General features: G+C 38.4%; 3 protein-coding genes across 3 annotated transcripts; 2 read left to right on the top strand and 1 right to left on the bottom strand.

Moving 5' to 3' along the window:
• Positions 1–2581: 2581 nt before the first annotated feature.
• Positions 2582–3449, top strand: pirk (poor Imd response upon knock-in). The gene has a single exon (XM_065217391.1). It carries the CDS (start codon positions 2650–2652, stop codon positions 2965–2967), a length of 318 nt encoding a protein of 105 aa, XP_065073463.1. The 5' UTR covers positions 2582–2649; the 3' UTR covers positions 2968–3449.
• An 11655-nt stretch (positions 3450–15104) lies between these two features.
• bora (aurora kinase A activator-like protein bora) lies at positions 15105–17388 on the bottom strand. The gene is made up of 4 exons (XM_065217390.1): positions 16670–17388; positions 16408–16601; positions 15861–16347; positions 15105–15692 (listed from the first exon to the last, which is right to left on the bottom strand). The coding sequence occupies exons 1-4, from the start codon at positions 17124–17126 to the stop codon at positions 15166–15168; spliced, it is 1665 nt and encodes a 554-aa protein (XP_065073462.1). The 5' UTR covers positions 17127–17388; the 3' UTR covers positions 15105–15165.
• Positions 17389–20936: 3548 nt separating this feature from the next.
• Cypl (peptidyl-prolyl cis-trans isomerase-like 1 Cypl) lies at positions 20937–21571 on the top strand. The gene is made up of 2 exons (XM_065217389.1): positions 20937–21052; positions 21114–21571. The coding sequence occupies exons 1-2, from the start codon at positions 20970–20972 to the stop codon at positions 21559–21561; spliced, it is 531 nt and encodes a 176-aa protein (XP_065073461.1). The 5' UTR covers positions 20937–20969; the 3' UTR covers positions 21562–21571.
• Positions 21572–25872: the final 4301 nt, after the last annotated feature.

The following is a 25872-nucleotide window of genomic DNA, read 5'->3' as shown; positions in this document are numbered from 1 at the left end:
ACGGAATGGCTCGAAATAGATCGATGCGAGGTCAGGTTCAAACACTACATATCAGGCATAACATTTGATAACGGCACAAAAGCATTTATAAACAAACTTTCTAAGGCCCTTTACACGCGAACCAAAGTACGCCCACGCAAACCAATATTACTTTCAAAAAGGTTATAGTTGCCCCTATTTGATGATGTTGTGGGTTTGCGTGAGTTTTCTTCAGTTCGCGTTTAAGGGGCCTTAAAAAGTTTGTTTACAAAAGCTTTTGTGCCGTTATCAAATGTTATGCCTGATATTATCTGCACCGCATGCTACTTCTACATAAACCGGGACACTAGCGGTAAACATTTGGTGCTTCACCGCAGAGTGTGAATCGTATGGCGACCGTATGTTTTGATCACTACTCGAGTACTCGACAGTAGAAACAATCGCGGTGATTACATCTACACTGAAAACGAAACTTCCTCAGAGAGTGAGTCACATTTACTCATTCGTATGGAGAAATTTCTAAAAGCGTACACGGAGAAAAAATACTACCCAAAATTTGATACTTGAGAGTACGTAATTTTTTTTGCTAGTATTAAATGGAAACTAGTATATGCGATTTACTGGTAAATAAATTTAAAATTGGGATGTGATCCTATATTCGGAAAGTATACAGTGTAATAGCAGGAGCATCGGTTGTGTCAATGATAGCTCGATTTTGTTTACCTTTGCTACTTTCGACGTAATGAAAATTTGCTCTTGATTTACATATTTTAAGGTGTTTTAACCAAATTTATGTTTTGAACCAATGTCATCCACCATAAGTAAAATGTTGGTCTATTTTGTATTAAATTTTAATCAAGTCAAGGGGAGAGGTGACTGTCAAATACGAACAATCGTCGCCTACCTCGCATAACTAGTTCCAAATGACAACAAGCCATAAACAACGATGGTTTGTTGATGTTTGGAACCAAATTCACATAACATCAACATCAACAAACCATATTATGCAAAATCAATTACCGTAAACAGGTGAGGCCCAGACAATTGGTCGTCTCTTTCGTTCTCTGCCTGATTAAATTGATGATGGAGTTTGACGTCACACTCTTTCAACCGTTTTTTTAAACAGTGGGAGAACGAAAGAGATGACAAACTCACTGCCCTAATAAACAAATACCATATACGAACTGTATCCCGGATGGGTAAACTATTCCACAAATGGTTTGGATGATACCCCGAACACGTCGTTAAGCTCTCTTTTATGGTTATTTTTATTAGGGTGGGCCTTACACATTTACTTCCCATTGATGGATGGGACGTCCGATTTACAGCACATCCCTCCCCTGAGTAAAATAGGAAACGAAAAATTTTGATTTTTCGGTCCTATATCACCCCACTAACGGTATATCACAAAAACTATAATAATAAGTAAAACGTGCGAAAACTCACACCCCACGGAATGAACGCAAGTGAGCCCCGCCAGCTAATTGCAGTTTGTGATGATTTGTATGCAATGTAAACACTCAACGTTCGGTTAGTACCGGTCACTAGGACAATTAGGTGAAATAACAAAAAATAATCGTCGCGTTCAAGTTCAAGCTCATGTAGGGTAATGTTCCAATTGTTGCACAGCTAAGCACAAGTTTTAAAATGTTTTTCATGTTCAAATTTATCATGCGAGTCATGGGTCATTTCCACGATTTATCAGTAAAGGATGATGCATAAATGACTTAGCATTTTAGGGTGACCAGAAAAATACGCTACAAGGGGGGAGGGGGTTATAAGTTGTTGCTTTATCGAACGTAAACAAACGATTGATGTTTGTTTACATTTCATGGAGCACCAACTATGGTTCCGCTCTCCCCTGTAGCGTATTTTTCTACATGGCTGGTCTCCCTAAAATACTACGTCATTTATGCATCTTCCCTAATTTATATTCGTATAAACATACCTTTTAATAAGTCTTCCAATCCCTGTAAATATATAAAACTTACAAAATGATAATATTAAAACTTAAGAATTACTTTGTGAACTTGATCGGCTAACGAAATGTACGACAATTGTGTGATGAACAATAGGGCTTTTGATCTAATTTCCGTCCTGATTAGCACAACCCGCGTTTCACCTCTCTTTTTTGAACGAGTTTAAACAAAAAATGGATTATTTCTGTCAAAGATGACTTCAAAATTTGTTCACCTTTCCATACGTACCGTTGGATTTGATAAAAAGTCACAAATTGTTGAGATATTGTTTAAAATCCAATACTGCTTATTGATTCTAAATTCGTCCTACGAGTTTCAATTTCGCCCAAACGCATTGAAACGCTATTACGGTGATTACGACGAAGTTGCGCTCTACCCTAATTGGCAAATTACCTTACTCTGGTGTAATAGGATAAGCTCACGCATCATCAGCTTTATTGATAGGGGGAGACCTTACCTCCGCTACTCTCTCAATCTCTCGCGAAAAACGCTTCCATCAACCCGCGGGTAAATCACCGTTCGACACACTCGCTGCTGTTAGTCGAACCCGACACGAAAGAAAGTCCTTCACGGGCTGTGTCATACAACCAAGCGATATATGTCGGCCGTCGCTTTTGGCTGCATCGTCACTCGCAATCGAAGCGCGTATCAAGTCGGACGTACAGTACAGAGCAAAACGTTTGGAAAAAAAATGGTCGTACCAATTCGTGAACCGCAAGACCTTTTCGGGAACAGGAAACGTATCCGGATCGATACCAATAAGAACAATCTGCACATCATCGGGAACCAGAACAGGATACTGGTCAAATCGAACGAAGGCACGTTGAACGTGGTTGGCAATCTGAACAATGTGAAAGTTATGCGGAACAGCGGTAAAATCAACTACATCGGCAACGAAGGCTCGATCTACCTGAGCGATCAGAGTAAATCGATGAAGGTGAACTACACCGGAAACAACGCCAAGATCCGGGTTTGTGACCATGAGCAACTGTCGGATAGATTCCGATAAGGCGGCGACGGCTGCAATAACTCTGTGTTCAGTGAGGCAGCAATTTAAGAAGAGACTGATCCTTATCTAAGTCGTATGATTGTGATTATGGAAAATAGAAAAAAACAAGTGCAACTAACAACACCAGCGAATAGCATCAATTACATGACTTAGCTTAAAATTCTAGTGAAATTATTTATGAATTAGTAACGTAGAGAGGAAACAACCGGTGCACGACTCTGTGAATCCTGTGTCCGTATGAATCATAATCGCATATGGTTTGGAAAAATTTACCGAGCCGTTCTTCACCCTAATATCAACTTGCCGTCCAGACAATGTCTGAACGCGATAACCTTGAGATCGTCTGGACCGACAACAATCCGTTGAACCTAATGTGCACACCCACAAAAAAATACCGCCTTGTTTCGACGGTGTGACAAAACAAGACTGATTAGTTCTAAGTACAACTTGAAATATAGAAGGCTATCAATTTGTCAAAGCAATACGTTCATGCTTTTTTGTTTTACTTTTTTTTCCGGTAGCGATATAATCAAATTGTTGTTCGTAGGTTTTGGCAACAGCTTGGTGTTAATGGACACTTGGAATTTTTGTATTGTATATGAGCTTGCTGTGTTCTTTTGTTCGAATCAAAATCAAAACTTCACCATACAAATTGAACCAATAGTAATACTCTTTTCGTTGGCACATTCAAGATCATTAATCATTTTTGGAATATCTTCTTTCAACCAGGGTTACTTCCATTCATTTCGCATAAAAAAAACTGTTTTATGGGATTGTGGAATCATTTGATATGATGACAATATTTTGTATTTGTATGTAACAAGAATAGGTCGTAAAGTTTGTGTTTGACACATAAAACCAGTAAATTTCGCTTTATGAGAATCGCAACATGCATTGTTATCGTTATCGTGATCAGGAAATCGCTAATAACCAAATATCATAAACGAACAATAACCCAAAGAGTCGAACTTTTCCACAAATGGTTTGGATGATATCCCAAACACGTCGTTAATCAAACTAACCATAACAAATTTATTTGGGTATTTGAAAGCAAAATTGGCAGGTGTTATACAACGCATTCCTTGCAATCTATTATTTTAACTAACAAATACAAAATATCATTATAGTATCTTATGATATGAAACATTTTGCAATGCCAAATGAATGGAAGTAACCCTGCTTTCAACCCACCGCAATACAGTATAGTCGCTATATTCATAGTCTGGCGGATAGAATTTCGATTTATCAAAAAGCAGACCCAATTCAATATATGTATGACCAACAATTAAAAAGGTACTATCAAATTTTATAAAAAAAACGTTGATTATTCTTTCCTCGCTAATCGAATGCAAATTACCAACATCATCGGATAGGGGAAACTTTCCCCAACCCAAAGATGGTATTAATTTGCGTAGGCGAGTCTTGAGTCACGAGAAAAAGGGTTCCGAAGTTTTGTTCGTAATAACTTATGTGTTCTTTTCTGTTGTTGGTCGTGATTTGCTCGATTGGTTCCGCTATTTGGCAGCTGAATTGGTTCCCGAGATTCTATCCGCCAGACTATGAATATAGCGACTATACAATACAGTACCTTCCTGTTTTTGGCAACACGTATTGTTTGGTTTCTCTATGTTCTATTATATCCATCGAATATTAAATTCAAAGGTTATTACTAGTATTACTAGAGTACCGTTTTTTAAAGGTCAGGGATAGCTGGTAGTTGTTAATGTATTATACATTATCCAGAAAGCGTGCTGTCAAAAACGGGAAGGCACTGTCATACCATTCTGTAAGTATTCAGTACGATATAATAAAAGTGCCGCTGCGATTATTTATCAGACCTGTTTTTTTTGTTCATCAGCAATCATACACGCTCCAGCGTTGCAGAAGGACTGTCGGGGATTCACCGACCGCGCTGCGCAAGTTGATGTTCGGTTACCCATCGAGTGTGTTTAGATATATGTATACAAGAGCATGGAAAACGTTAGTCATTATCCGCTTCCTTTTGGAGGTGTGTTTCGATTGTTTCTCATTTATTTGTCATAGAGTTATGGGACCTAATTTCGACCCACTGCGTTTTTCCTAGAGATCTCACATACCTTACTGTTACACTTTTCTGAAATTTCTAGTTCCATAACCTTGAACAGTTTTTTAAGACCAGGTTCGAAGTCTCATAATCTTGAGATTTTTTTTAATCCTGGATCTCGAATTTCTACGTACGGATCTTGAAAATCGTTTGAATTTACCGGGCTGTTAAAACAATAAATAAATAAATAAAATCCTGGTGAATGAGGGCGTCTTAGTGGAATACCTGTATAAAGAGAGAGAGAGAAGGATTAGTAATTTCCATTTAATTGTATGTTTTTCCTATGAATCGATTAGTTTGGGACCGAAGAGAGTACCAGAGCTGAGCCAAAAAGTTGAGCACGTTATTTCGGGACCTTCTAGTCTTAGAGTTACCTCTATGGTATTACCATAGAGGTAACTCTAAGTAGTAGGTCCCGAAGAAACGTGCTCAACTTTTTGGCTCAGCTCTGGTACTATCTACGGTCCCAAGCTAATCGATTCACTCCTCGAAACCTAGGAAATTCCACTAACCCCTCATTTTATCTGTCAAACTTTCATAGCGAATCAAAACAAACATAGTGTAGTACTAGAATTTTGACTAGAATGGGATACGTTAATCGATTAGCTTGGGACCAATAGGCTAGTCAAGTAGTGAGCCAAGAAAACTTCCTGGGTAAAACATATTCACTGTATTTACTTACTTGTGTTCTTCGAAGCTTCGCACAATAACACACAATCGAATACACAAAATCCAAAACAACTGCTACTCAAAACTCTTGGTGAACAAAATTGAACACCAAGAATACCACTTCAACTTTACTGATTTGCCGGAAATCGTTAAAGTATCGTTGAAAAAGCGTTGCCAGATGAATCATAGAGGTAACTCTAAGACTAGAAGGTCCCGAAATAACGTGTTCAACTTTTTGGCTCAGCGCTGGTACTCTCTTCGGTCCCAAGCTAATCGATTCACCCCTCGAAACATAAGAAAAACCAATAACCCCTCATTTTATCTGTCAAATTTTCATAGCGAATCAAAACAAACATTGCGTAGTACTAGAATTTCGATTAGAATGGAATACGTTAATCGTTTGCTTGGGACCAATAGGCTAGTCAAGTAGTGAGCCAATTTAAAATCGTTAGTTTCGTATTGATTGTTGGCTATACTAACAGCTATGTTTGACAGTACACTCAAAATAATTTTCACGTCAATGCTACGTGAAAACATACGTAGATTTTTTCCATCATACTTTCACGTAAGAGCTACGTGATTGTCATGTACGGGTACTCATTTTATTGAGCCCAAACGTCATTGGATTATCACGTAGAAGTGACATGAATTTGTCGATGGCATTCACTGGTGAATTCCAGCATCACATTTGTTTGTAGTTGTTTACAACAGAATTTCTTATAAGATAAAATCAATTCTGTATAGAAATCTGATAATATTCCTTTATTTATTGATGCACATATTCAAAAAAAACACAAAATCAGAAAAAAAATTAATGATATCCTATATGCATCCCAAACAATCCTGGAGATACGAACAATGGGATAGGATGAATTTTCTTTTCACTGCCCGATCGTTTGCCGTCTTTCTATTGAACACGATAAAACAGCCAATGTATGTTTGATAATCATTAGAAATAATCAACATTTGTACTTACATCTTGCGATTATTTTATAAAAATAACGGACATAAGCACATCACGATGTCGCCGTACTTTGCACCACTCTGAATGTAGAACTCTTTTTTTTCAGATGTGGAAATCACATAAGGTCTACGTGAAACGCACATATAAACAGTGTATGTGGAAATCACGTAAATTGCATTGATTAAGTATGTGTGCTTAATCGGAATTCCTTTTGACATTCAAGAGGTATCACATACATTCTACGTGAGTCACGTAAAACTGAGGGAAGTGGAAAAAGAGAGAACTTACGTGATTTTTCACGTAGTTTCAACGTGTCGATTATTTTGAGTGTAGGCAGCATGTCCGGGGCCCAAATCGTTTGTTTTGCTGTACTGGGCCCGCTGTCACCGTATACAATGTTGCCTACGAGCCTGCCACCGGGCTAAAAGCCACAGAAGATTGAATTCAACACTAACAGGGTTGATGGCAGCAGTGCACGAAAATGATGATCGAAGAATATTTCAAAAATAAGAAGTATACAAATTATTGACCCTTTGTAGAACCTTAAATTTTAATACACTAAAACATGGTTCAACCATCGAGGTAACTCTATGACCAGAAGGTCCCGAAGAAACGTGCTCAAGTTTTTGGATCATCTCTGGTACTCTCTTCGGTACCAAGCTAATCGATTCACCCTTCGAAACATAGGAAAATCCACTAACCCCTCATTTTATCTATCAAACTTTCATAGCGAATCAAAACAAACATTGTGTAATACTAGAATTTCGACTAGAATGGGGTACGTTAATCGTTTGCTTGGGACCAATAGGCTAGTCAAGTAGTGAGCCAATTTAAAATCGTTATTTTCGTATTGATTGTTGGTTCAACTACGCGTTAGAGTGTTCTTAATGAATCTTTGGAAGTAGCATTGAAAGGACATTCCGACACAAGATGGTTGTCAAAACGACAAACAGTTTCAGCTCTAAAAAGATCAATTTGTTCCATCTTTTCCGTTGTTACCGATTGAACAGATCTCATAATTAAGATATAACAGTGCCACTGTGTAAGTGGCTCATGTTTTATTGAAACAAATTGATTTTAAATTTCATTGCCTTCTCGAACTATGGTAGAGACAATTAATGTTGATGAATTAAACGAACCATTTCAATCCCAAAGCATCCGTGACAAGTAAACTTATCGGAGGCTTGCAAACATCCTTTGAAGAAATGAAAAGAATGGAGCTGGTTGTGCTATCCAGTACACAATGGAAAAATCCATTGAGTTCGACAGTACCACATTTGTTCGAACTCACCTATCGACTGAAGACAGCTTTCAACGGAATGTAAGCACCGTATTTGACTAAATACTACAACACTTGGAACAGCATGGAAGAACAATGGTGGATCTAACTTCGGAATTTTTAAATTTTTAGCTGTAAGGGAAATTACGTATTCTCGGAAATTTAAGCGGCGTCCACGCTTCTATTTTTCTCTGCGTCACACACACATATGGCGTGATTCTTTGTTTACATTTCAGCTGCTTGTCAATGCTCTAAAGCATTGACGCAAATATTGATGAACATAATGATGCAAAATTAAAAAAAAGTTTGATTTCATATTTCAATTTTCCCTCATTTTCCCCTTCTGTTTGACTACAGCAGCAGCTGCCCTAGGCCCTAGGCATCTTTTGTCAAGGTGGCTGTGATTTGACTCGGAATTTTCTTTCGGTTACAACAACGTAAGCGAGGAGCGACCTTGTAATGATTTATTTTTCCTTGATTTGTTTTCCATCGATCTTCTTTTCCGCGCTGAGCACAATGCTAGCGACGCCAGGGATGCAGCTCCCACACCTGGATCCTACCTATCGACCCACCAAACTCATGAACTGAGGACCATTGGCTTTACTTCCCTTCCGAAGGAAGGCGTGATCAGAGATGTAATGCCTGCCTCAGAACATTCCGGCGGCGCCGACTGCGATTGAACCCAGGCTTGCTGGGTTGAGAGGTAATCACGCTTACCACTACACCACCGGCGCCGCTATCCCAGTAATGATGTTCCCCCGAAAATATTGTTGAAGATATTGACATGAAAATATTAATGGTAATATTGACGAAACTTCTGTCGTGTGGGGTGCAATTAGAATTATTGTGGAACTACTTGTGAACCAGCTGTTCTATTATCGGCAATTCGAAATCAGCCGCATTTTGTAGTGCACATATTTCATAACGGGTTTGCTCAGTCGTAAAACTGTAATCAGATTGAAGCTGCAAGACTAGGGAATCGTGTGAAAACATTCAGCGTAGTGTATTGATGGGAAAATACAGTGAAATTAAAGTTAAAATGTTGGTTGCTGAAAACAGCTAATGGGTGCCGAAGCCTACATTTACCCTAGACATCTATTGCCAATGACCATAAAACAATTGAAGAAGGTAGCGATATTCTTCTGATATTGATACATCAGAAGTGAAAGTTTTTAAAACACAGATGAAAGAGCTTTTACCTGACCTGAGCTCTTCGACTCATTAAGACATCTGTCGTGACTGGACCGAGGTTTCTAGCCTCAGTCACGGTTCCACGAATCTGCTGCTCCTTCTGTTGGTCCGCTAGTGCCGCTATCCCTTCTGCTGGTGCTCCCTTGCTGGTTCATCTCTATTGACCACAATTTTGCATGAACTGTGCAACTAAGTATGTATAAATATAGTCTAGGAAGTGCCTAACAACTTTGCCAAAGGATGTATTGTTCTAGAATGCCCCTAATAAAAGTAATAGCTGTTCAAAAATCACTGTTTCGAATTAAATGCCAAAAATCCCTTTTTCTGCCAACACTGCCGGTGTACCAATGAAAGTCAAACTCCAAACTGAAATAATTTCGAAGTTGATTACAGTGGAAGTTCGCTAATTGGGGGTTTTCTGGTTGGGGCGCTTTTTAATTGGGGGTTCGCTAATTGGGGCGCGACCCAATTAAAAAGCAGTCATCCGTCAAAATCTGATGTCAAAATCATGCTGACGTTTTGATGTCATATTTTTTGGGGGGTCTTTCAATGATTGATAAAAAATAACGAAAAACAAAATATTTTTTGTAAAAAATCAATTTAATTCATAAAACAAGCAAATTAAAACAAAACAGTTACAGATTGCGTCTCTTCCACTCTGCTTCCAGCAATTCAGTTCGCAGGGTTTTCAGTTTCAAAGTCTGAGCGGGATTGTTCTGTACGAATTGGATCACGTTATCAAGCGACTTCATCGCGGTTGGAAAATCGATGTCTTCGGGTTCTTCGTTTTCAGTAGCAAGGGCACTTCCGTTCAAAGCCTCCGGGGTGGTATCCAACCATTCTTCCTCCGTGAAAGTTAAATCGTCTGCTTTATTCAAAACTGCGCTGACTATTTCTTCGTCTCTGAACACTTCGCTGGTTATTGAAACTGTTGTACCATTGGAATCTACTACTCGATCCTCAAGCCAAAGCTGGATTTGCTCGTCGGTTGTGTTTGTTCCGGCTATGCCATCAATTGATGCTACAAGGGACTTGAAATCAGCAAAAAGATCCTCCGCCTGTTCAGACATGCTCCATTCACAACCTGGAAACTCATCGAACAACTTTTTCCAGGACTTTTCAATGGTAACCTGACTGATTTCGTCCCAAGCTTCAGCAATCCAATCAATACTCTGCCGTAAGGACACATTTTTCAGCCGTTGTTCCAAGGGCAAATCTTCGTTTTCCAAAACAAGCTTAAGCATCAGCTTCCGTTTGTACCTGGTTTTGATTGCGTTGATCACCGACTGATCCATCGGCTGGCATTCTGCTGTCACATTTGGTGGAAGGTACATCACTTGAATTAATCCATCATCACTCTTCAAATCATCGCATCCATCGTAGTGAGCAGTACAGTTATCCAGAACCAAAAGAAAAATGGGCTTTTGTCACATTCATTTCCAATACTTTCTTCATGAGCACTTCCTTAAGGTATTTAAGGTACGCTTCTTTATCCGCGGAAGCTTTCTCTCCTGCCACCACCCAAACACGTAATCCGAAACGCTGTTTAAAACGGCGCACCCATCCGAAATCAAAAAAGTAAGATCCAGATAAACACCAAGATCTTGAAAGCATTGGAACAGTTGTTCTGCTTTGGCCTTGATCACATCCAATGTGACAATAATATTAGCCTCACGTTGTTGCAAAACCCATAGGTAAAGCGCTTCCTCCAGTAAGGGAAAATTCTGCTCCTTCATCGTTTTTCGATTTTCCACGCCATGTTCTCTGAATTTTTCTAGTTTCATCCGAATTGACTCCTTATTTTTCAAAAATCGACCGACCGAGGATGCTCCGACACCAAACCTTTTGCCTAATATTTCGTGGGAACCGTTTCCTGCTTCAAATTCCTCGATTATTCTCACCTTCTGAGCCAAGGTAAGCGTAGTGTGCTTCCGTTTCACGACTTGCTTATTATCCACTCCGGAACTGGAAGCTGATACTCCTTCCATTGTGAAAGCTGAACAAATTTCAGGAGGATAATTGCTACAACATTACAAACAACGTATGAATGCACAAATATTTACCAGCGCCGGAAATAACTCAACAAAATATTCAATCGATTCACTCAATTTACACTCACGCAAGACAAAAACTAAGTAGCTGCTCACAGCATCAGTTAAGCAGACGAAAGACTGAAAACCAAAACAAACAAGTCAAGCGCCCCCCGGTCAACTTTGACACTTGTCGACACCCCCCAATTAGCGAATGCCATTAGTTCATTAGCTACAACATAAATCCTGTTAGAGCGCATTGTATGAATATTTACGCTCATTTTTCTCAAAAACAAAAGAAGCGCTCCTAGCGAATCCCCTTTTCTACGTTTATCCGTAGGACGAAGAAAATCTAATAGCGTTTTAATGCGTTTGGACGAAATTGAAACTCGTAGGACGGATTTAGAATCAAGAAGCAGTATTAGATTTTGAACAATATCTCAACAATTTGTGACTCTTTATCAAATCCAACGGTACGTATGGAAAGGTGATCTCTGAAAAAAATATTCAATTTTTTGTTCAAAATCGTTCTAAATAAGATAGGTAAAACGCGGGTTGTGCTTAGTAGGACGGAAATTAGATCAAAAACCCTATACAATGCATCTACTTTCTATATATCTTGTATTTGTTGACCCAATAAAAGGTATAAGTCAAGCTTCATGGATGAAGGTTATAATTTTTGAATTATACTTTTTATGTTTTCTGGCATTAAAAGAAAAAGCGTTCGATATGGCACTTGAAGTCTTTGTATCCGTGGTGTTGGATGATTTACAGCTGCCAGAAGAAATTTTGCGAAGCTTTTTAGGTAAGTTATGCAAAGAAAAATCATATAGGGTTACGGTATGTAATGTGGGTCTAGTCCTTTCATTCGGCCTATCACGCAAATAAATAATTAATTAAGGAATATTACACAAAAAATAAGGAAAATATTGATCACTGATGATTGATAAATGTGTACCACACACAAATCAATTTATATCACAACATTTCAATACATTTTCAGCTCTCGTAAGTAATAAAACTGGTTGAGAATATCACTCTGTTCGGAGTTTTTAGCCGCCATGACTTCTAAGGTTAAGATGGGAAGGTTGCACTGACGATCATCAAATGGCCTGATTATGGCATTTATTGAATGGAATTACCTGATAATACACACTAGACGTAAAACTCACAGTTACTGTTTGAATATTTTATGTTTATTTTAATTGTTTAACAACGTTTTCACAAGTAAATCATGGACCCAACTTTAGGGACACATTTCTTTTCTATGTTCCTAACTTTGGCCCATGAAATTCATTTGACAGCATATAGCAATAAGAGTAACGTCAACAATGTGGTTTGCATTTGGATGATAAGGAACGAACAGGAAGGGAGATTTTTTCTGCCAAATCTGTATAATGAACATCACAATGTTTTGATTTAGATATTCTGCGGTCGAAAGACGATAAGCGAAATTTTTAATTTTTAATTTTTAACTTGAGTGATTTAATGTAGTTTTCGTAAAATTTTCTCTAAGAAATGTTTTGAGGAATGAAGAGTATTAAGTTAACAGTGATAGTGATAAAAAAAAATACATAAGAAAACGTTACCAAGAGCGTTTTTTTTGAGAATCAAACAGGATAGGACGAAGTTGCATCCATAAATAGACCCAATTTGGGGACAATAGACCGATATTACATACATTTCCCTGGTGAGTTTTTGTCTTAAAAAAAGTAAGTTTTTCAACTTTTTGCGGTTCCTGATAGCAAACGACATGATAAGCATATCTAAGCATACCATTTAGCAGTAGAATATCGTTTGCAGGTAAATTAATTGATGAGTTATGATTAAAAACGTAATCTATGGCTGCATATTAGACCGAGGTTAGGGACGTATACCCTAGGTACTATTCTATTATCCTCAACTAAGGCTCTGCACCATTTGGAGGATTATTTTAACTTTTAGTTAAAATTTGACAGATGGAAAGTTATCGATTAACCTGCTATCCGAGCGTGGTTACTTATGACAGACGAGAAGTTGAATTTTGACAACCTTGCTTAAGTTCTTCTCAAAAACCGGTCGATCGACAGCACAGGGATTTTCGAACATAGACAATAACTTTCGAAGTGTCACTTTTAACCACGATATAAATTTAACTCGGCAAATAGTTCACACAATGGCATCGACACTAAAGGCTGGCGCACAATGCATAAGTTTCCGGGTTATTTGACAGATAATGCATGGGCTAACTGTCAAAAAACCTGAAAACTTATCCATTGTGCGCCGGCCTTAAGAATAGATATAATTTTATTATATTTAGAACGAGGAAATGATCTCGTTTTCTACCAGTTCATTGAAGTTTTGGCTATTTTCTTAAATCACTCTAATGATGGCTTTCTGCAGGGCACTTTTCTCTTTGCAATGGTAATGAAATTGACCAGGATGTTGCTACCGTAGTACCAGTAGTACCAAGATGCTTAAAGCAAGCGAATAGATATTCCCTTTGCGGCTACCAGCTCCGGTGGGGACATGTACTTGAGGATGAATCCTGTGGGGTCTCGGTTGCTAGAACAGGAAAATACAAATGTACAAACAATTCCACCAAACCCCCCCCCCCCCACAGACGCCCCCTAGCCCCATTTATGTTGTATCAAAACCAGCAACGTTATTGCGTGATGATTGTTTTGCTAACCGGTTCTCCGATGAATTGAGTGTATTTTACGCCATAGATCACCGGCTGAAAAAACTAACGTTTCTATACACCGAAAACATTGATTGCTTGGGCTGCGCTGTCAAAACAATCGAGATAATAAAATTCATCATCAGAAAGCAAAAGAGTTCCTCAGAGTTACTCTGGATTGCTCTTAATTTCTCACTGTCTTCCCCCTCGATTTAGAATACTTTAAAATGGCCCAAACAATGAAGCTGTGTTTATCATTGCTGTCACATGCTGTAAGCATAGATGTAACTATGTAAGACTAGTAGGTCCCGAAGAAACGTGCTCATCTTTTTGGCTCAACTCTGGTACTATCTTTGGTCCCAAGCTAATCGATGCACCCCTCGAAACATAGGAAAATCCACAAACCCCTCATTTTATCTGTCAAACTTTCAATGCGAATCAAAACAAACATAGTGTAGCACTAAAATTTCGACTAGAATGGGGTACGTTAATCGTTTGCTTGGGACCAATAGGCTAGTCAAGAAATGAGCCAATCGTTAGTATCGTTAGTTTCCACGATAGAAATGATAAACTCATGACCTTACCGAAAATGGTTAAAAATTGTTTATAATCCCTGCTAAACTTCAACTGAAATGGTTATGGAACTTTACATGAACGTTTGACGTGACTGACTACCATAACCATTACCATTAAAATTTTCAAACCATAAGCAAAAAGGTTCTAATATAGTTCGAAAGTTCTCTTTTCGAAAATGTATGGAGAATGGTAATGGTTCTTAACAACCCATTATTTGTAAGGTTCACCTCCAAAAAAACATAATATATATGGTTAAAACTTTATCACACAAACGTTCATGTAAAGTTCCATAACCATTTCAGTTATAGTTTAGTAAGGTTTATAAACAATTTTTAACCATTTTCAGTAAGGTCAAGTTGTGGTTCTAGTTTATGCGGGTACACAATGAGCGGTAAGGGAACATGCATAAATTGAGTAAGTTGAGACATAACCGTTTTGAACTTATTTCAGTTATTTAACCATTCAATAAAGATCAACAGTTGACTCTCTGCCTTGTACCCATTGAGAATTTAGAAATAATGCTTTCTTTCCACCAGCAAAGTCATTTAGTTATAAATTTAACAAAAAAAAAACATGTTTATGATTATATTCTGAAATTATTGTTCTAAAATACACATAGGAAACATATTTCCAGCAACATTGCTGACTAATTACCTACAAAAACTGAAAAAAAATGCATTAATCTGTACGACTTTTCATTGAAAAAATATACTAGCTTAAAATACAATCTCAATCACCTTCGCTGTTTTACAGTCTTATCGAGCAACCCGTGTGATGCTGTCCGTCGGAACTGGCTGATGACATCTTCCAACGTTGAGGTGTCAGCCGGCCAATCTCGCAGCATTCGGATTGCATTGAAACATCAGTCTCGTTATAATCAACAGTCTCTTGACTCGCGCGTGTTTCCTCCTCGTTGAACCCACTGTCCGTGCGATAGAAGACACCGCCGTTACCAGTTTCCGGAACAGATTTCGCCAAGTATCGACAAACGTTGCTGGGGATGTTCTCCTTGTCGATACAGATGGCGGAAAAGCTTTTGTGGTTTGCTTCTTGTGAAAGTTGCTGTTCTTCTTCGAAGCGATCCTCGTCCGAGTACATCAGAAACGAACGGGACAGGTTCTTCCGGTTGCGTCGTCTTTCCCTTGGTGTGCGGCGCAGCGGTGTGGTTGGATGCTGGGACACCGAAGATGTCGATTGTGATGATCCCAGCGGATTGTCCTCGTAGGAAAGATCCTCTTCGGTGAATTCCACCGTTATATCGGTTTGTTTTTCGCCTGGAACAAACGGGAAATTAGATTTTCTTGGATTATTGATACTTTTCGAAAGAAATGGTTTTCAAACTGAATTTTACCGATATCGTCATTATTTATTTCTTAAGACTAATAGCACAAAGTACAATTTGATAGCCATTCCTAATTGTTGTCAGTACTCAAGATAATTACCAAGATCAACCGACATATGGTGACTGTTGGCGCTGCAGTTCATCTGAATTATGGCATTTTTTGAGCGTTCCGGTGTGCTTCGATAGATGGCATCATGGTCCGGTAATTCCGTTGAATTTAAATCTGGTTTCAACGGAGATGGTGAAGAAGAGGTTTTGGAAATCGGCGAAAGAGCTCCAAACGAGCCTTTTTCCCGATCGACTACTGGACTAAGGGAAATATCACCAGGATCGATCTTAATTTCCTGAGATCCAAAGCAACGCGATCGTTTCAAATTTTGCACCGTTTCTCTATCGACTTCCGGCGTGACCGGCGCAGGACTAAGCGAGCGTAGATCATAGCGATCAAACGAATCATCCCGATCGGTCTCCGAAACGGTCGAAGTGCTGGAGCAATTGAACAACTTTCGCCGAAGCGATGCATCTCGGGCATCGTGATCGATACTAATGTCCGACTCGTTAATCGCTTCATGGGTTTGCTGCTGGTTCTGCAAAAGTTGAAAATTACACATTTCAAGAATGTTCAAAAAAATACTGAGTGTACTCACATCATGGAAACAAAAGTAGGGTGCTAACAAGTCTTCAACTTCTTTGGGCAAATTCGGAGGAAACGTCAGTACTGTTTGGGTGATTCCGTCCCGTCTCCGTTTGGACTTTCGTCCGATGAAGCTATTTCCGGTGGATGATTCGCCTTTTAAACATATTTTTTGACTGCGTAGCTGACAATCAATGGGACTAGGAACTGAAATCGAAACAATGTTTCCAACGGTCATTTTCAAAAAAAAAAAAAACTGTGCTGCAGATACCTACCTATGCTATGCTCTTTGAAATATGTACTGATTGCTGCCTGGGCCTTCGCTTCCAGCACCGGGTCAGGTGTTTCCATAAACTGTGTTTCGTGCGCTTCAACGTTGGCCGGTCCCAGATAGCTCACCTCGTCGATAGTCCATTCAAACTGTGTGACGCTCCCGTTCTGAGGTGTGCTTGGCCTTTGAAACAGTGAAGGACTACAAATCACCGGCAGATGCAACCGATCGGTCAGATGAGCTTCGAACGGATTTATCACTTTGCCCTTGACCATTCTCGAAGGGGGCGTTTGGATGACCGGAAGTAAATTGATTCTACTGGTACCGGCGGCCGTTCGGGACAGCGACGTCGGCGTGTACGCTTTAATCGACGGGGAACTAGCACCGGTCGTTGACCTCCGGGCAGCGTTAAACGCATTCTGGAAGATTTTGCGCGGAGTTAGGAATGCTTCCTGATCCATCCTGGAACCGATTCTTCGAATCTTCTCATAAGTACTTCATGAACACAATTTAAAGCTTCGTTGAAAACTTAACTAACTTCCTTTCTTATTACAGCACTGATCACAGCCAATTCATTTGGAATAATTTAGCTAACTACAGTTAAAAGGAAAGTTTCTTTCGATCGTTCGAAGTTCGTTAGAAGAACTAACACTGATAAAGGCTAAGACGGTTGTGATTCAAAGGGCTGTAGAAAATCCGTTTGGTTTGACCGTTCCGCGCCGTGCGAACGGATTTTCCCGGCACCACAAACAAGAAAGCAGAAGAAAACCATCTGTTTTGACACTTTTCGACCGATGATCGACGGCTTTTTAAATTAATCGATGAAACGGATCATGGGCTGGTTGCTTATTGGTAGGTAGGCTCGGGATGTACACTGAAAAAAATAACTGCTTGTTTTAGTTGACTGGCTGCAAAACAAAAATACAAAACGTCAACTCTACCGCGGGGCAGCAAAAGCGTTAAAAGTACACACACAGACTCTACGGTTTGAGAAATTGCAGTTTTGGCGTGACTCTACCAGCGATTTCACAAAACTGGACCAACTAATTTCTATTTTTTTATGAAACGCACAAATTTTGGCTATTTTTCTTGTGGTTCTAGAAGAAAAAATCTCTAAATAATGTTTAATTTCAAAGTTCGAGCGGTAGTAAACCTCATTTTAACTGCTCGAATGAAGTTAGTGGTTAATTGACCACTTTGTCAAGCAGTTTTGGCGTGACTTTCTACCAGCGATTTCACAAAACTGGACCAACTAATTTCTATTTTTTTGTGAAACGCACAAATGTTGGCTTCTTTTTTCGAGGTTCTAGAAGAAAAAATCTCAAAATAATGTTTCATTTCAAAGTTCGAGTGGTAGTAAACGTCATTTTATCTGCTCGAATGAAGTGGTTAATTGATTGGCAATCTTTAATGTAAACACCAAATTTTAGTTTTCGTTATCAGTAAAACAGTTTGATGGATCATGATCAGCAACAAAAAAGCTTTGCTGAGAAACAGCAAACGATGTTTTTACCGAAAAATTTAGCTAACATAAACGGTTTGCTGGACACCCAGTAAAGAGGTGTCAATCTGTTAGCGTCACAGTCGCAAATATTTGCATTCGTACGATTCGTACAAACCACTCGACAAACCACCGAGGAGGAGGAGATAAACAAAACTACAAATATATAAAATTATGTTGGTAAGAGCACTGGTTAAAATAAATTTTAATAAATTATGCATGGAAAAGACCCCGGCAATTTTGTCTTTATTATTTGTGTATTTGTATCAAAAAAAATTTTATAGAATCTGCCAGCCCCAATTAAAAAAAATATTGGATTCACTGAGTTTATTCAGCAAAATGCTGTGAGCTGTCAGAATTTTTATTGCTGAAAAATCTATTTGCTTCTTGCTGAAATTTTTGCTGATTATCAGTAAAATGTTGTCATTTTGACTTGAATTGCTGAAAAATTCAGCAGCATTATTTTGATGGAAAATTTGCTGATCTTTCATCAAGTCTAAAATCAGCAAAATTCTGCACGGATTCAGCGATTTAAATTTGGTGTGATAGTCATTAAGTTCAATATACGGTTTTGTATCAACGGTGGAAGCAGCGCCGGTGCTGTAGTGGTAAGCGTGATTATCTCTCACCTCAGCAGGTCTGGGTTCAATTCCAGTCGGCGCCGCCGGGATGTTCTGAGGCATAATCAGGCTCTGATCACGATTTCCTTCGGAAGGGAAGTAAAGCCGTTGGTCCCCGGTTGATGAATTGATGGGTAGATAGGTAGGGTTCAAGTGTGGGGGAGCTGCCTCCCTGGCGTCGGTAGCATTGGTGCTCAGCACGGAAAACAAGATTGATGGAAAACAAATTGAAATAAAAAAAAAATATGTGGAATATATCACGAATTGGTAGCCTTTAAATAAATGATTATTTATTCGCAATATATGCCACATAAAGTTACCCAATGTTTCAAAACCATATACTGACCTTACTGGCTACCATAACCATTGCCATTAAAATTTTCAAACCACAAGTAAAAAGGTGCTAATATATTATAGTTCCTTTTCCGAAAATAAACGGGATACCAAAATTGATGAAATTTTAGATTCCATATGTATTTACCTAAAGAACCCAATTATTTTTAATGGTTATGGTTCTTAACAACCCATTATTTGCATCCAGTTCCAAAAAAAAACATAATATAATAAGTTAAAACTTTATAACACAAATGTTCATGCATAGTTCCATAACCATTTCAGTTAAAATTTAGCAGGGATTATAAACCTGAGTGCTGTGGAGTCGATCACTTTCTTGACTTTGTTGACATCCTTTCAACATGGCTCACAAGTTGGCGCCTTTTTTCCAGAGCAAAAATGAGGCCTCGATCGTGATTTTCTTATTATTTGTTTGCAATTACTTGACTGAGCCAATATTTTGTAATGTTCAGAATACGTTTTAATATGGTTACCAAGTAAAACGCTGTCCAGACTGGAGAGGTATAACATGTTATAACGGTTGTCAACTAATTGCAACACAGAAACCACCATCAAGATAGTGCTACAACATGTTATAACTCAGTAGTCTGAACGTACTATAAGAAACTGATCAATAGCATTTTAAACGGTCGAATATGCTTTTACTGATTAAATCAGTAAAAGCATATTCGACCGTTTAAAATGAACATTTCAAATGGTCCTATCTGCTTTAATCGATTCTCTTCATCGACTTTCTCTTTTCATAACCGCTGCTATGCAAACAGATTTCGCGCTAATTCTACCACATAGTTTGATAAAGTAGGTTCCTATCTAGCGTCCAAAACGTCAAATACAACAGGGAAAGGTTTTGCAGCTGAGTTATTGACGAAAGAGAAAGTCGATGAAGAGAATCGATCAAAGCAGATAGGACCATTTGAAATGTTCATCGAGATTTCCTTCAGACCCGCTTATTTTTATATTTAAGTTTTTTTTTGTTGACGATGTTTTCAATCATTAGTGATTATTGCAATGAAATATTCGTACTTTTTAATTTGTATGTATACATTTGGCCAGCCTTTAAGATACACTTGTTCTATTATGTATTTAACAATTTATTTAATTGGAATACATTTTTTAGTGCTGATCCTCGTGTTGATCTTAATACTTTGTCATTCGAACGAATCTGTTCAAGGAACGTAAGTCTTAGTGTTGGTCCCGATCGCTGGATTTTTGTTGGCAAACATTTATGGTGTCAACAGTGGACGGACTTGCCACTAAAGGGTGAAAAGAAGAAGAACATTTATGGCGGTAAGATCCAACCTGGATTAACTTTTAATCTCGTCCCTCCCTATTAAACGGGTACCATACACTAACAATATCATAGATAGTATGAGCATACCACATAAAGTTGGGATGATATCCCGAATTGGCGGTCAGGCGCTTCTTATGGTTATTTTTTATGCTGGCTGTTTTGATGATCTGCATAATGCTTGCTTAGAGTCGTGTTGATTAAGTCAGATGTTGACATTAAAGCCGTCGAACATTATTGATCGGGATTTAATCCGAGGATATCGGTTGGAGCTTACCGCCTCGCTTACCGCCACTCAGTTATAAACCATTTTTATCCATTTTTGGGAAGGTCAAGTTATGGTTCGAGTTTATGTGGAGCCCCATCAAAGTCCCACCATTATTTATTTATCTTTTTTGCGAACGAATAACCCCTCGAATTTAATCGACGAACACTTTCATTGTGAAAGAAAAACAACAAAGCCAAACACCGGATCAGTCATAACAAAGCGGCCATCAGTGATTTTTTTTTTTAGTGTTTATTGCTGTTAATATTAAAAATAATGCTCGCAATTCAACCCGGAACGGCGACTGCTGGAATTCCCGACAAACTGTGGCAACCACACTTTGTCACATTTGAAACAACGTAAGTTGCAGGTAGTTTTATTCATAGATGAAAAATGTAATCACATCAGTACTCATTCCAGGATGGGAGAAATTTCAATTGAACTGTACTGGAAGCACGCGCCCAACACCTGCCGGAACTTTGCTGAACTGACGCGACGGGGTTACTACAATGGAACCATCTTTCACCGTGTCATACGGGACTTTATGATCCAGGGCGGCGACCCAACGGGAACCGGACGCGGCGGACAATCGATCTACGGGCCCACGTTTGCCGATGAGATCAATGCCGATCTGAAGCACACCGGGGCCGGAGTGATTTCGATGGCGAATTCTGGTCCGGATACGAATGGGTCGCAATTTTTCATTACCTTGGCACCGACGCAATGGCTCGACGGAAAGCACACTATTTTCGGTCGGATTCACACGGGAATGCAAGCGGTCAAGCGGATGGGGCAGGTCGAAACCGACAAGAACGATCGACCATCGGAGCAGGTGAAGATCGTCAAGGGGAAGGTGGAAAAGTATTGAACGGAATAAAAATGGCATTTGGTTTTGTAACGAAAGAGTATCGTGATTTTTATGGTCTACCGTTAGTCGTTAGAATTTGTTTTAATTTTAATTTAAGTATAAGCGAACGTTTTATCTGGATGTCTACAACGAGACTATTCTAATATGTTTTAGAAATACGAATTTGGGCAAAATCTGTAAGATAATCACCCATATTCTTGTTTTCGTTCGAACCGCATTTTCCATACAAAAAAAAAACATTTATTTTTGTTTTGTGTAGAAAATACGGTTCGAACGAAAACGAGCATATGGGTGAATATTGATTAAAATCACCCATATTCTTGTTTTGGTTCGAACCATAACAAAAATTGGTATGGTTCGAACCAAAACTAGAATATGGATCAAAATAATGCAGATTGAAACATAATCATATGCGTTGTATAAATAAAAGAGTTTAGGCTTAAGAAAAACTCGGGAAAGTTTACAGTCTTTACTTATTCATATGGCTAAATATCTCGCTAAATATACAATAAACTATTGAAAGAAAGAAGATTGGTGAATTTGAGCATGCTTGATAGATTTAAGTTATGAAGTCTTTAAGCTCTCACTCTAAAGGGCCTGAGTTCAATCCCAGTCGGCGCTGTCGGGATTTTTTAACATCTCTGATCGCGAGGGAAGTAAAGCCCTCGCATTTTAGGGTCAATTGGCTCGAAATCAGCCAAGAAATCGAGAGTGAGTTTCTTTTATACAGAGATTGCCTACCTACCCTAATAGAATTTGTATGATTATTTTGCTTAACGACGTGTACATGTACGCGACGGACACATTATCGGCACTTTCCCGCACTCTGACAAAATCCTACTGATCTCGTATTTAGAAAAACTCAAATGTTACGTGACGTTAGTAACTTTGACCTGCATTACACGTAATGTCCACTAAAAATGTTGGCGAAATCGACCGGTTATTCACGTAAACCTATTTAGGCTGTGAACCATTTGGTGGATTTTTTTAACTTTTGGTTAAAATTTGACAGATGGAAAGTTATCGATTAACCCTGCTATCCGAGCGTGGTTATTTCTGACAGGCAAGAAGTTAAATTTTGACAATCGTGGCTCGAAAACCGGTCGATCGACAGGACGGGGATTTTCGAACATAGAAAATAACTTTCGAAATGTCACTTTTAACCACGAGTTAAATTTAACTCGGCAAATGGTTCACAGCCTTAGTGTATTTGTGTTTGTGTGTTTGGGACTTCGATATTTCCTCGAACGTTTCCGTATTTAAATTAATTTATTTATGATTATATCACAGACAAACAGACATAACACTCACAATCACATTCATCGCAAATAATGTTTTAGTTGGGAATGTGCTTGCATTTGTCATGGTGGTGCCACTGAAGCATTGAACAAGCCACCACATTTCGAACTTATCAGTGATGCCAGTTGCCAAAACATCAGCCTTATACCACAAACGAAGTGACAGACGGAGCGGCTCGAAATTTGATTTGACGCACTTACATTTGAAGTTTTCGAGTGTACCTCACGGCAACACTATCTACTCATATGTACTAGCTTAAAGTAGGAAGTACCGTATGTTATCTCTTTTTCTCTAACGAAAATTTAAAGGGAGAGCCTGTTGTCAAACAGCATGTCATTATGACGTTTAGTTGTTATCTGTTTTTCTTTTGTATAACAAAAGATTATATGCCAAAATGATTAGGGGTGAACACATCGGGTTAACATTTGCTTAGAAGTAAACGATGTTGAGCTGCCAATGACTCGCGTTTGTTGCCATTGTTGCTACAGATTTCTTCAGTCCGTGCTTCTAACCAAAGTTATAGCGAATTCGTTTATTATCGGGGTTGGAACCAGTTCCAACCCAGTGCGAAACCGAACTTTTTGTCAGTGCGAACCTCAACCTGAGCTGGGTTTTAAAAACAAACGATCGAACTGACGTTTGTCAGAAAACAAGCAGGCCCAATCTTGATACCCGATCCAGGTTGGAACTGAATAATAAACGAATTCGCTATTAGAGTCAACCGCGACCGAGAAGACATCGACGAAATGTTATTCTTACTGATGGCTTCCAAATTTATTTACCTTTCTGTACGTACCGTAAGATTTAATAAAGAGAAATCGTTGAGATATTGTCAAAAGTCTATCACTGCTTCTTGATGCGAAACTCGCCATGAAACGCCATTGAATTCACCGGCCTATCGGATGAAGATAAAAATTGATTCGGTCGGAGCGCTTCTTTTGTTTTTGTGAATTATGGGTGCAAAGCTTCAAATCACGCATTCTCATTGACGTTGTTCGATAGCTAATTGACTAAAGTATCGTACCAAACCCATAATTGACTTGTTAACTCTGAAATCATGGATTTATTTGATGTTTTCTGCTTGATCGGCCCAAAATAGTTTTGTGGTTATGCTTTAAAAATTATAGAAAATGTATATAATCTATATACATCGATTCAGACTTGTAACATGAAATGTATTGCTTATACATTTTATATCTCTGCCCAATCCAAATTATCTCTGTGTAGAGATGCTATTTTTAAATAATTGTCATATGAAAACAAATGATTATTTTGTTTATTGAAATAACAATCATTTACAATAGATTTTACCATAGGTACAGTTGAATTTACTCTCGTACTATACGTTATACATAGTTTCGAAAGTAGTGCGATGTATTCGCGCAATGACGCGCACTATTTCCGAAACTATCACCTCTATTGTGTATTTCGTTCAAAACGAAATTCCCGTACAAAAAATTTTTTTTCAGGAATTTCGTTTCGAACGAAATACAGAATAGGGGCTAGGTAAAATTGAGTAAACATAAAAACTCAATTTTGAATAATTGGAGGTGCATTGGAGCCCGCATAAACGCAAACCATCACTTGGCCTTACCGATAATGGTTATAAATTGTTTATAATCCCTCCTAAACTTTAACTGAAATGGTTTTGGAACCTTACATGAACGTTTGTGTGATAAAGTTTTAAACTTATGTATTATCACAGACAAACAGACGTAACTCTTCATTGTGTATCTTCGTTCATGCATTTAACGGTTGATTTGAATATTATCAGTTCCGCGAACTACTCGCCGCAGCGCTGGCATCGGATCACTTTGACGTTTCTATATATTCCATAGAACTTTTATGCAATATTGTTTACGAGTTAACGAGCAAGCTTGTTTTCCGCGAGAAGCCAGAGAGATGTCGTTACTGAGGTTATATGTTTTGAGATACTATGTTTTCAAGAACAAGTTTTTCAAAGAGTTACGTCTGTTTGTCTGTGGTATTATGGTTTTTAGGAAGCGGACCTTACAAATAATGGGTCGTTAAGAACCATTACCATTCCAAATTCTTGTTTTCTCCATACATTTTCGGAAAGAGAACTATATAAGAACTATTTTACTTATGGTTTGAGAACATTAATGATTATGGTTATGGTAATCAGTAAGGTCCATTAATCGTTTTGTATTATCGCTCAACTTTACGTGGAATATATCGCGAACTGATAATTATTAATTTACAGGCAACCAATTCGCGATATATTCCACATAAAGTTGATCGATGTTACAAAACCATTCATGGGCCTTACTGACTACCATAACCATAATCATTAATGTTCTCAAACCATAAGTAAAAACGTTCTAATATAGTTCTCTTTCCAAAAATGTATGGAGAAAACAAGAATTTGAAATGGTAATGGGTCTTAACAACCCATTATTTGTAAGGTCCGCTTCCTAAAAACCATAATACATAAGGTTAAATCTTTATCACACAAACGTTCATGTAAGGTTCCAAAACCATTTCAGTTAAAGTTAAGGAGGGATTATAAACAATTTATAACCATTATCGGTAAGGTCAATTTATGGTTCGCGTTTATGCGGGAGGACATTTTACTATTAAAACTAAATCGAGACATTTTTTAGATGGTATCTGCACAGACAAACAGACATAACACTCGAAAGTTGTTCATCGAACAAGGATTTAACGGAAAATTTAAAAGTATCGTAGTTGGTAGTACCACCACCTGTGGCGCGCATAGTCAATTCCCTTGCGTTTGACGTTTACACACTACCACCATCTGTTCAGCGTAGTGCCCACCACAGTGTACTCAACAGATGGCGGTAATGTTTTAGCGACCATGTTTTACAGTGAGAAATATTCAATGTATTATGTCTGTTTGTCTGTGGTATCTGCATCATGCGATTGGTCCGGCATTTTAGGGTGTGCTAAATGATTTCTTAAAGTTTTTTATTGTTAATACGTTATGGCATCGAATACATAAACCGCATACTTCACAATAAATATTTGCAT

The sequence above is a fragment of the Ochlerotatus camptorhynchus genome, unplaced genomic scaffold (genome assembly GCF_037179485.1).
Source record: "Ochlerotatus camptorhynchus isolate MF236.1 unplaced genomic scaffold, CSIRO-AGI_Acam_v1.1 ptg000077l, whole genome shotgun sequence".
Lineage (NCBI taxonomy): Eukaryota > Metazoa > Arthropoda > Insecta > Diptera > Culicidae > Ochlerotatus > Ochlerotatus camptorhynchus.
The sequence above is the reverse complement of the archived record's forward strand: the minus strand, read 5'-3'. Positions and strand labels throughout refer to the sequence as shown.